This window comes from Misgurnus anguillicaudatus, chromosome 25, assembly GCF_027580225.2.
Source record: "Misgurnus anguillicaudatus chromosome 25, ASM2758022v2, whole genome shotgun sequence".
In the NCBI taxonomy this organism is placed as follows: Eukaryota; Metazoa; Chordata; class Actinopteri; order Cypriniformes; family Cobitidae; genus Misgurnus; species Misgurnus anguillicaudatus.
This window is the reverse complement of record NC_073361.2, coordinates 24,309,607-24,322,683: the sequence shown is the minus strand read 5'-3', so window position 1 is coordinate 24,322,683 and position 13,077 is coordinate 24,309,607. Positions and strand designations below refer to the sequence as shown.

The window sequence follows — 13,077 nt, the reverse complement described above, 5'->3', positions numbered from 1 at the left end:
ATTATTGATGGAGGTGCCGTTTATCAGCTTTTACATCTGAGCTCTTTATATATTTTAGATTAAAACATTTCCTATACAGCAAACTGTGATTGGTCACTTTACATTTAAGCCAAATGCTACGTACACACCAAACGCGGGGCATCGCGTTACTCGCTCTAGATTTCTTGCGGGATTTAACTTCGTGTCATGCAAATTTTCCGCTCGAGTTGAATATTTTCAACTGGGAGAATAGCACGTGTTTTCATGGCAAACGCGCCGCCCATATCACGTCATTCCCATTGCACCACGTGAGGACGCGTCTGATCGCGTCTTTGCATTGACTTTGTATGTTACCTAATCGCGCAAATCATTGAACTCGCGTCTGGTGTAAAACCACAGTAACAATCTATATTTATTCATTTTGCAGATACTTTAATCCAAACATTTTGCAGTCTAAATAGATGGTTCTTTAAAAAGTTGGAACTTAGAAAATCTAAATTGAGGCCACTAAATCCTATAGACACCCATATATAACCTAAACAGACTCATGCATGAACAGACTGACCTTTGAACTGTGGGATTTCTCCGGTGGGTCCCTTTGGAAGGCCTTTGTGGCAGGCGTCACTGGTCAGCGCCACAGTTACCCCACAGCTGCCCAGGAGAAAACCGATCTGTTGACTGCCTGCGTCCTAATACAGAGACAGATAGAAAGACCAGCTCACATTCGTCATCAGTACAGCAGCAACACTGCAGGGTGCTGACGGTCTACTTATTACAGGCACCACACTGAGAAATGATGTTTACTCGTAATATCGTAGTGTGAATATCACCTTCAGGAGTTTTAAAATCACCCACATCTTAGAAATGTCAATTTCACTTTTATATATTAGAAAATACAAAACCTGCCTGCTTTCACTAGCAACAAAGTACCAAGGTATTGCCTTTTTTGGTACTATAGTAATACCATGTTTTGGTCAAGTACCATATTAACACCATGGTATTAGTATTTGTTTACCACAAGTACAGTAGTGGCCAAAAGTGATATCCAAAGATTTGTACAATATTTGCTTTTAGTGTCCCCGCAGGTTATCAAAATATGATGTGTATGGCACCATATATTTGCCAAAAAGGCAAACCATGGTGTTTTGGGGAATCTGGGTTTTATTCAAATATACAAAGAATGCATAGAAAACAAACCTCACAGGTAATAAAGCATACATTTACTATGTAATTTTGATATTTGTTGATCCTCTTTTGTGATCATATTTGTAAGTTTTGTGTAGTTTTTTTTTTTTTGGCAAGACTTTTAATTAAATTCTTCTAAAAGCTGAGGGTAAAGTTTATAGTACAAACACACCAATGCAACATGCATACAAAATGTTTAATGCATCTTTAATAAAATATTTTTCAAATCACTTTTGGCCACTACTGTACTTTAACTCATTCCCCGCCAGCCTTTTTTTTTAAGTTGCCCGCCAGCATTTTTGGGATTTTCACCAAAGTTTCACAAAATGCAATCCAGGAAAATTTTATTCTATAAATATATAAACATACAAATATATCAAATGAAAGAACAAACCCTCTGCTTTCAAACAAACAAACAAAATGGGGGAAAAAAATCAGTTTCTTTTTAAATTGGGTAAAAGCGTTTTTGGAAGGGAAAGTTTTCTCTTAATTGACGACATGAAGTCCTTAATACAATAATTGTACCACGGTATAGCACTTTTTGTAAAGTTACGTTATAAGTAAAAAATGCAGTAAAACACCCAGGTGCTTCGGGACTGAAGTCTATTGGTTTCTGAGGTGCACTGCATCTACAGGAAGCCAAAGAGTGTTCTGCCAGTTTCCAGGTCTTTTCCTGGAATTTCTGGAGTGAAGATGGATCAGTCTGATCCTCGCCAAAGCTCCTCCTCTCTTCCTGTCACTACAATTCAACATGCACATCTAAAGGCAAATACCTCTGCCACAGGCTTCGCTCTGATACATTTAGCCTGGCATTTAGAAAAGATAACAGACTTTAAAAATACACAGTGGTCCGGAGAGAGCGAATGCAACATTCACAAGTCGCTGCGTAGGAGTTTCCACAAGACCTTTGTAACGCATTACCATCAGACATGAATAATAAATAAATATTAATATTTTGCTGCAGTAAAGATTGTCATCTCGGCGCTTGATACATCAGCAGAAGAAGATTGTGTGAAGGCACTATGGCGCGGTTTCACAGACAAAGCTAAAGCCAGGACTTGGTTAAATTAAGATATTTAAAGAAAAACACCAACGTTTTTCAATATTTTACTATGTTCTTATCACAACTTAGACAAACTAATACATACATATATTTTTTCAATGCGTGCACTTAATCCTTGTACAGCGCGTCGTGAATGTGTTAGCATTTAGCCTAGCCCCATTCATTCCTTAGGATCCAAAATAGTTCAGCCACCAAACACTTTCATGTTTTCCCTATTTAAAGACTGTTACATGAGTAGTTACCCGAGTAAGTATGGGCGCACAAAATAAAATGTGGCAATGTTTTAAGCAGAAAAAAATAACTATACTGTACGACTCTCGCTCAAACGGCCGTCAATATTACTGCGTTCGTTAAATGGCCACGTTTTATTTTGTGCCACCATACTTACTCATGTAACTACTAATGTAACAGTCTGTAAATAGGGAAAACATGGAAGTGTTTGGTGGCTTCTAAATTCATCCCTGTTTGGATCCTAAGGAATGAATGGGGCTAGGCTAAATGCTAACACATTCACAATGCGCTGCACAAAGATTAAGTGCACGCATTAAAAAAGATAGGTATGTATTAATTTGTCTAAATCGAGGTAAGAACATGGTAAAATATTGAAAAAGAATGTTGTTTTCCTTTAAGCATCTTATAAATAGACTTGTTTGTATACTGAGACAAATCAATGGCGCTGGCACATTTTAAGATCTCTCAGTGCTTTCATTTTCAGTTGAGACAGCTCAGACATGTGTTTAAGTCTAGGACTAGACTTAAGCCTTGTCTTTACGGCTGTAAGTATATGGTGTAACCTTGTAAAAAACAATTTTAGTACACTTGATAGGATTTTATACCCATTTTAGTACACACAACATTCCCCTTGACCCTATTTTGACAATCCATAGCAAACCATTAACTATACACAAAGTTTTTGGCACCAATTTACCATATCATATTGTCATGGTATCTTTAGTTCCTCACCTTTCTGGTAAGTGGCACTTCGATGGGTACGGGCACCACCTCTGCCAGCAGGCAGCCGTAGAAGGCGACCATAAAGGCGGCAGGATCATTGTTGGGGAACACCAGCGCCACCTGCTCATAAAGTGATAAGAGAGATGAGATGGCACTTTTATGCTTTTATTAATATTTTTCTGCATTGAATAAATATTGTGTTAGTCTATATTATGTTTAATATGAAGCTTCTATCAAACTTACCCGGTCTCCCGGCCGGACCATGGGCTCCTGCTTGGTGCCCAGTTTGTGAAGAATATTGTAAGCTACTTTCATACTCCGTGACCAAAGTTTCCCTGTGTAGAATAAAATAAATCCTATATAAGTGTCTTAAAATAAGATCTTGCGTTCACCACAGTCAGCAAAGCTGCACTAGAAGAAAAGTTCATGAGGACAAAACTATAAAAAAAACGAAAACAACACTCCAGCCAAAGTATCGAAGGTCAAGCAAAGGGAAAAGATTAATTCAGGATGTTTAATTGACCCATTCCAGTGCCTTTGTGAGTCACACGCAGGCCGTTTCATTGCTGGATATTGTGTTGTGGCCTGACATTATCAGAATTTAACTCGGGGGTATCAAGCCCCACTGAGGGCGGAACAGAGCACATGAGATGCTTTCTCTGTGATGTTAATTACTCTTTTGATTTGGGTGAGGTTTATAATGAGCTAAGGTGGAGGTTGATGTACCCCTGTGGGTTCTGTGTGGTGGGGTGCACCACAAAAACAACCACTGCCATTTATTTTCAGGAAATATGCAAACTGTTCTCAAAGCAGTGAATGGCAAGAGGCCCGCCGTAGTCGTTTGCTGATCCGGGCTTTGCTCTTCCTCGCGAGTCAGCTGTGTGTGTATTATGATGCTAAGGTGTCATAATCGTTGACAGCATGATGATCATTTTCACTCTCCAGAGAAAACAAGAGAAGGAGAAAGTATAGATCAACCACTACAGCAGAACACACAAACACACAACAAAACCTCACACACCCTCACCCGTGAAATTCAGCAGGCAGATTCCTCACTGAGAGATCAGCTAAGATGCTGAAACCTCACACACACAAATGCACTACGCCAAACACCACATCTGCCTCTTGTGAGTAAACTTTATTAGAAATTAAATAAAATTTGTGTTAGTATAAGGGAACACATATGTACCGGTAATCTTTATATGTTTATAATGATAAAAGTGCAGTGGATATATTACTGTATGGCTGTAGTTATATAAGTAAGGAATAATGTATTCGGCAGGTTGTATTGCAGAAATGAACGCTGACGCGAAGCAGAGGGTCTTGTATCACACTGAAGGGGCTTATTTCGCGATAACAACCTGTGTGTACATTATCCCACTTATACACGGCTATTTACCTCATAAGTAAGGTAAGGAACATTAAATATTGATTTGAGATATTTATGAGCCCATTTTTAACGAATGCAGACCTTCCGCAAGGAAAAACCCGTTTATTTTTAGTTTTAAGATAAAATAAGACGTTCAAATGTCACAAACATGCTATTTGGTTGAATTTATATTTGTAAATATAATGTCATATATGTTATTAAAATACATATTTATATTTAATTTTGTGTAGTATTTAACTGTTCCTGTCAAAATGATTGGCAGCATCCAGGTTTACCGTGTGTTATTAGTTTTGAGCGGTTCTTTTCTGGGAATAACAAACCTGCAAATGTTGTGATTGGCCAATCAAAATCAGAATCAATAAGAATACACATATACACCTATTTACAGTTTTAAAAATATCTATTTTGAGAAGACTTCATGTTGATATAATCTGTTATGTCTTAAATGAATGTTTGGTTAACTGTTGGAAAAAAATATCTGATGTGTTATATTAGACAAAAACGTTATAATAAATCCTTGCATTACAATAGATCTTAAATGATTAGTCCATTTCCTTAAAAAAAAATCCAGATAATTTACTCACCACCATGTCATCCAGGGTGTTGATGTCTTTCTTTGTTCAGTTGAGAGGAAGTTGGGTTTTTTTAGGAAGACATTTCAGGATTTTTCTCATTTTAATGGACTTTAATGGACCCCAACACCTAACAGTTTTTATGCCATTTAAAATTGCAGCTTCAAAGGACTCTAAACAATCCCAAACGAGGCATAAGGGTCTTATCTAGCGAAACGATTGCCATTTTTGGCAAGAAAATATGCACTTTTAAATCACGTCAAGAGGTCACATATAACGTATGTGAAACTACGTCCCAGTGTTTACAAGTGTGGAGAAAGAGGACCGTTACGACGTTGTTGTATGTCGAATGATACTAATTAATGTCTTTGTGTCAGTTTTTTGTTTAAAATGGTCCGCAAATGTGCGTTTCACAGACAGAGGAAGAAGAGAAGTTGTGGCTTAAAAGTGCATATTTTTTATTTTTCTTGTCATAAATGACAATCATTTCGCTAGATAAGACCCTTATGCCTCGTTTGGGATCGTTTAGAGTCCTTTGAAACTGCAATTTTAAACTGCATTAAAACTGTTAAGTGTTGGGGTCCATTAAAGTCCATTAAAATGAGAAAAATCCTGGAATGTTTTACTCAAAAAACATAATTTCTTCTCGACTGAACAAAGAAAGACATCAACATGAGATGGTGGTGAGTAAATTATCTGGATTCTTTTAAGAAAATGGACTAATCCTTTAAAACTGTCTGTTTCTATATCAATCAAACAATAAAAGAAAGAAAAATATTGAACATATATTTTTCCTATAGATATTGTTTTTGACTTTGTGTGTGCTACATCTTTTAGTTTTATTTTTAGGTGATTTTGAACCCTCAAAAATCATTAAAGGCGGGGTGCATGATCTCTGAAAGCCAATGTTGATATTTGAAATCACCCAAACAAACACGCCTCTACCCCAATATAATCTGGACCTTCTTTTGAAAGACCTGCCCCACACATACACAACCCAGGCAACGATGTCAGTTAGTAAACACACCCCTTACTGCTGTGTGTTTTGGTACTCGGCCCGACTCTCTTTTCCAAAGCGTTTTTCACAAATCATGCACCCCGCCTTTAACTCGATTTTTCTCAAAATTGACTTTGCTGACTCTATGAACTTCTAACATTTTTGGTAAGATTCCAACAAATCATTCATTGTTTTGAAGCTTTTCAAAATATAAATAACTAATATGTTGAGTAATTTTGCAAGCACGGGTCACATATAATGGTATGACTGTGTTTAAATATGGCTACATTACCGTAGGTTAGGACGTAGAGGGGTTTGCCATTAGTGTCCATGGTGGTCAGGCAAGGTGCTTTGGGTGAGATGGTCCCCCAACGTTGCAGCGCAGCTTCCAAAGATGGCGGCCAATTAGTGACCACTCCCAGCGGTTCCCCTCGAATGGTGAGCATCTGAGCCCCCTCTGGCCGCGGCTGGTTGGGGTCAGGCTGCTGGACTGAATGGTGGAAGTGCCACATTTATTACTTACAGAAGCAAAGAATCATCTTAATAAATATGTGATTTATTTTAGTAAGTCATTCATGTTGAACAGCTATTGCTAAGAGTCATAAAATTACTTCCATCTCAAAGCCAGATTAAAACAATGTAGAAGCATTGCTACTTGGTGTATATGTCTGTTTATAGCATCAATGCTCTACATTATGGAGTCAAACGCATACCTTCTAGGAGCTCTTCAAAATCATCCACAAAAAACTCTCTGAGCGGAGGTCGTCTGGGCTGCTTCAGCGTGTTCACAAGCTGCTGGATTTTGGCTGAAACGCGACTGCTAACAGGAACTCCTGAGGAGAACACACACCATGTGAATTCACAAGAAGCCCTAAAACATATTTTATCTTTCATATACAGACCCTTTTCACAAACACCAGTGTTGCCATTTACAAGTCACAAACTTGGGTTCAAAGGATTGGCCATAAACTGATTAAATGGATGGCAACGAAAGTGTACAATGAAGATGTTTCTGCACCCTGCCGTTGTGTTTGTTTATTTCCTCATTCAACCCCTCAATTTTCATCTTACCCCCAACAAATCAATTTTACAAACATTATTGATTAACAGACAGACTGACAGACGCAGTCAAAGGCAGCCGTCAGGGGCGTCCCCAAGAGATCAAATTAAAGCGCAATAATATGAGAGTGGGATCAATGCCTCGATCACAGCTTCATCACACAAGACCCATCAACACAGATATCAGCACTGAGTCCTGCAGCGTGAGCTGTTTATCTTCAGAGCATTGGTGCTGTTGCGTTGGGGAATATTAAACTCAACATGCATTGGGTTTCCTGGACTCAAAGTATACATTGTATACATTTAGTCCCACATTTTACCTAGGAGCATGGGACAGAACACAGACTTACGTAGTTTTTATATAAATATGATTATTATTGCTATGTGCCAAGTGTGCTTTATACCAAGCCCTAACAGAAGCATAAAAACAAGAAAATATTTATAATATTTATATTTATATACACCCCAAATCAGGGACACTGTAGAAATTGTGAGTAAAAAAGGAATGAAATCATTTACAAATCTCATAAACTATTATATAAATATTTTATTCACGATAGAATATAGATAACACATCAAATGTTAAAAATGAAAATTTTGAAATGTCATGCCAAATATTGGCTCATTTTTGATTTCATGAGAGCTACACATTCCAAAAAAGTTAGGACAGGTAGCAATAAGAGGCCAGAAAAGTTAAATGCACTACAGTGTCCCAACTTTTTCTGATTTGGGGTTGTAATTTATGCAAATATTTTGGTTAAATTTATCGAACTTAAAGACCCAATGAAATGCATTAAAATGCACAAGTTTGATTAATGCGCTAGCGTAATTTGCGGGACATATCAAGTGCTTCCTCCCCTTTTAACCCTTTAACTGGCGCAGCTCTTTTTGAGTGAGGGGTTGGTGTTATACACCTTTAAAATAATATAACTCTGGCATTTCTTTTTTTTTTTGGTCTAGAAGCCTAATTTTGGTTTTAATTTTGGTATTTTTTTGTTTTAAAGAAGACACTTCAACGTTTTTTAGGGAAGTGTCTGGAGGTGAAAATATTCATTTTTTTTAAAGCAGTTTAAATTTATTTGTAATAAATAAAAATGCAATATAGTATTATTTTTAATACATAAAATTGTAAAAAAAAACTGAGGTTTGTGCTGGTTTGCTTTGAGGTTTGCTGCCTACTTGTGTCACAAATGAATAAATTACAGTTACTGCATTATTATTACTGCTAAAAGGTTTTGAAATATGAAAACTACATTCTTAGACCTTTCCAACAATATATAGTTTGTCGTGATAGATTAACATTTACATAGAAAATATTGAAGTAAACGTAGGTGTCCCGCTCACGGGACAGCGCCAATTTATGGGTTACAGAGCCAATAGCATTTATCAATTTAATTTATGTCAGAACATTGCATGAGAAGCTGAAGTGCAAAATGATGTCATAAAAATCATTGATCCATATTGGCAGAAATGAAGGTAAGTTTCAACACTTTGGACTATACTTGTTTCTACAGATATCCTTAAAGGGATATCTTCGGATTCATTTTGATAACCACAGAGATGATGGCACCCATGGTATTTTTTCTACTATGAAAGTCTATGGCTGCTGCCATTTTTTTTTAAATATGTTCTTTTGTGTTCAACAAAATAAAAAAATACTCATACAGGTTTAGAACAACATAAGGGTGAATAAACAATGACAAAATTTATTTTTGGGTCATCTTTGATATCCCTTTAAGGCTAATATATTCATACTAAAAAACACATGCACACAGTGTCCTCACCATCTCCGGTCTCCATCAGTTCAGCGTTGCCATATTTGGGTGTGGTTCTGGGCACGGTGGATACCTGCGGCCTCTCCACCTGCACCGGATGTTCCGATGTGTAAGTGGTGACATCTGGAGGAGCCGAATGATTTTCTGGGTTTGGGAAGATGAGGAAAGGTGGTTCATTTTTTCAGCATCCGACAAACTCGGCACATCGTTCATGATTTTAATAAGGGCGACGGAGGGAGGAAACAGGAAGAGATTTTGAGGAAAACATGCAACACAAAGAAACAAAAGACACTGAGGAAAGCTATTTCTTCCTCTCCTTAATTACACTTTCTATTACTTCCACCCAGTGAGTCCTCTGGGCTTCTGATCCCTCTCCGATCGTAAATTCTCAGCCGTATGTAGCCTCGTTCTCATTCTCCTCAGCATGGCCTGAATTAACGTCGCTCCTTAAACGTCTCTTTCACATTTGGTGCCCTTGGTCGACGCATATTCTTGCTATTATCATCCAGTGAAGATGATTCTGTGGAACATCATGTCCTGTGTTTTATAATTCTTTTGCTCCAATTGAGCGCTCAAAGAGAAATAAAGGGCCGTGTGTAATTTCGACACTGGGAATGAGGAGAATGCCAATAAGGGGGCTCTATTTCTCCTCTACTATAAAACACCTCAAATGGCCCTAACAGAAACGTCTACCGTGATTCAAGGACGACACAGTCAAAGGCTTTTCAGAGCCGTAGCTTTAGTTCAGCATAGCTGGTTTGGTTTCAATACAATAAAACTTTATGCTGACAAATTCTAGGTGCTTTCTGAATTTCTAGAGTAGTATTTTAGTGCTATACTATATATCAGAGGAATACATTTATAAATGCACCTGAATTGACTTATATATATTAACTATATACCAACATATGCAAAGGCTCATTAAATGCATCTCTTCTACAATAACAATATTTTAAAGGAGCTTTACAGGTAGGCTGCTTCAAGCATCTAGAATATGTTGCCACATTCTCTCTTTCTCATGCCACTACAGACACCATGACTTATCTCTACTATAAGTAATTCTTTATACATGCACACACAGAAGTACAAATATAGCACCATTACTCATGGGAGTGATAACTCATGTCATCACCAGTAGCATGAGAGAGAAAGAGCGAATGAGAGATCCATTCTGTCTAAATCTTGCCAAGCACAGAAGGAGATGACAGAGCGCATGACTAAGGCAGGCCACAACCCCTGGGATGAACATCTACCCACCATATGCACTAATCTCTGCTCCTATCCTGCCTCATGCTCTGCCTCTCTGCACTGAATTGCATCTTACATCTCCTCACCAAACCTTATTCCACATCTTCTGCCTAACTGTATCATATTCTACCTTTCTGACTCATCACTTACCTCCCTGACTAATATTCTACCTTGCTACCTGCTTCATCATTTTCCTCCCTTCCTCATACTCTACCTCTTTCCCTGCCAGATTACTTTGCCTCCCTGCCCTTACATTCTACCACGCTCCATGCCAAATCACTTTCTGTCCTGTCTTTTATTCTACCTCACTCCGTGCCGAATCACTGTCCTCCTTGCCTCATATTCTACCTCACTCTCTTACTCATCACTTTGCCTCCCTGCCCTTACATTCTACCTCACTTTCTGACTCCTCACTTTGCCTCCCTGCTTCATATTTTACCTTGCTCTCTGTCTCATCACTTCCCCCCTTCCTCATATTCTACCTCGCTTCCTGCCTCATCACTTTGCCTCCCTGCCCTTACATTCTACCTCGCTCCATGCCAAATCACTTTCTGTCCTGTATTATATTGTACCTCACTCCCTGCCAAATCACTTTCCTCCCTGCCTCATATTCTACCTCGCTCCCTGCCACATCACTTTGCCTCCCTGCCCTTACATTCTACATCGCTCCATGCCAATCAATTTCTGTCTGGTATTATTTTCTTCCTCACTCCGTGCCAAATCACTGTCCTCCTTGCCTCATATTCTACCTCGCTCCCTGCCTCATCACTTTCCTCACTGCCTCATGTTCTACCTCGCTCCCTGCCTCATCACTTTGCCTCCCTGACTCATTACTTTGCCTCCCTGACTCATATTCTACCTCACATGCAGAGTCTTCACTTTGCCTCCCAACTTCATATTTTACCTTGCTCTCTGTCTCATCACTTATCCCCCCTTCCTCATACTCTACCTTTTTCCCTGCCTCATCATTTTGGCTCACTGCCTCATGTTCTACCTCGCTCCCTGCCTCATCACTTTGCCTCCCTGCCCTTACATTCTATTTCGCTCCATGCCAATCACTTTCTGTCAGGTTTTATATTCTACCTCACTCCGTGCCAAATCACTGTCCTACTTGCCTCATATTCTACCTCACTCCCTGCCTCATCACTTTCCTCACTGCCTCATATTCTACCTCACTTTCTGACTCTTTGCTTTGCCTCTCTGACTCATATTCTACCTTGCTCTCTGCCTCATCACTTTCCTTCCTCCTTCATACTCTAACTTGCTCCCTGCCACATCACTTTGCCTCCCTGCCCTTACATTCTACCTTGCTCAATGCCACTCACTTTCTGTCCGGTCTTATATTCTGCCTCGCTCCCTTCCTCATCACTTATCCTCATACTTCCTCATACTATACATTTTCCATGCCTCATTACTTTGAACCCTGCGTCATATTCTAACTCGCTCCCTGCCTCATCACTTTGCCTCACTGCCTCATATTTTACATGCTCCCTGCCTCATTACTTTCGCTCCTTACCTTATATTCTACCTCGCTCCCTTCCTCATCACTTTTCCTCATACTTCCTCATACTCTACCTTTTTCCCTGCCTCATCACTTTGCCTCCCTGCCTCATAGTCTACCTCGCTCCCGGCCTCATCACTTTGCCTCCCTGCCTCATATTCTACCATGCTCTCTGCCTCATCACTTTGCCTCCCTGCCTCATATTTTATCTTGCTCCCTGCCTCATTACTTTGGCTCCTTGCCTTATATTCTACCTCGCTCCCTGCCTCATCACTTTTCCTCACTCCCTAATACTCCATCTCTTTCCCTGCCTCATTACTTTGGCTCCCTGTCTTCTATTCTACCTTGCTCCAGGCCTCATCACTTTGCATCCGTGCTTCATATTCTACCTCACACCCTGCCTCATTACTTTGGCTCCTTGTCTTATATTGTACCTTGGTCCCTGCCTCATCACTTTGCCTCTCTCCCTTATACTCTACCTCTTTCCCAGCCTCATTATTTTGGATCCCTGTCTTATATTCTACCATGTTCCTGGCGTCATCATTTTGCCTCCATACTTCATATTCTACCTAACACCCTGCCAAATCACTTTGCCTCCCTGCCTCATATTCTACCTCGCTCTCTGCCTCATCACTTTCCTCCCTCCCTCATACTCTACCTCTTTCTCGGCCTCATCACGTTCCTCCTTCCCTCATATTCTACGTCACTTTCTGAATCTTCACTTTGCCTCCCTGTCTCATATTCTACCTCACACCCTGCCAAATCACTTTCCTCCTGCCTCATAGTCTACCTCGCTTCCTGCTTCATGACATTCATCCCTTCCACATATTCTACCTCGCTCCCTGCCTCAACTCTTTGCCTCCCTGCCTCATTTTGTACCACTCTCCCTGCTTCATGATTCTCTTCCCTTCCACATATTCTATTTCACTCCCTGCCTCATCTCATGCCTTTATTATCAAGGATAAATGTAAAAGAAAACACCCAACAGCTAGAAGCCTTGCGTAACAAGCTGAAAATAACTCCCTCTTTCTCTCAATCTCTCTCTCTCTCTTCACCCCTCCTCAACACATCTCTTCGGTGGCAGGAACACTAATGTGCTGGAAAAGGAGTTTCCTCAAAGCCCAGAGGTGCTTGTAGGAGTACAAATAAAAATGACGCGGAGGGTCACGTGAGGGAAACTGCTAGCAAATGTGCGTCACTGAGACAACGAAGACCCCTGAGAAACAGAAACTATCTAGTCTGAAGAAGTGTGTAAGGTATACAACAGCATTTCAGTTTTAGCATGCTTTCCTGAATGTTACTAACCAGTATGACTGCCACACAATCATCCCTAATATATTTGATTATTCATCTA

At 39.6% G+C, this 13,077-nt stretch overlaps 1 protein-coding gene across 13 annotated transcripts in view; it reads right to left on the bottom strand.

Annotated features, from left to right (window-relative positions):
• dip2ca (disco-interacting protein 2 homolog Ca) overlaps positions 1–13,077 on the bottom strand; it is a 132,080-nt gene that overhangs the window by 38,408 nt on the left and 80,595 nt on the right. For all 13 annotated transcript variants that reach the window (XM_055181493.2, XM_055181496.2, XM_055181497.2 and 10 more), the window contains 6 exons: positions 8,984–9,118; positions 6,854–6,973; positions 6,433–6,630; positions 3,425–3,516; positions 3,191–3,301; positions 545–668 (listed from right to left, as the gene is read on the bottom strand). In XM_055181493.2, coding sequence (XP_055037468.1) covers positions 545–668; positions 3,191–3,301; positions 3,425–3,516; positions 6,433–6,630; positions 6,854–6,973; positions 8,984–9,118 — 780 coding nt within the window. The remainder of the gene's footprint in view (positions 1–544; positions 669–3,190; positions 3,302–3,424; positions 3,517–6,432; positions 6,631–6,853; positions 6,974–8,983; positions 9,119–13,077) is intronic.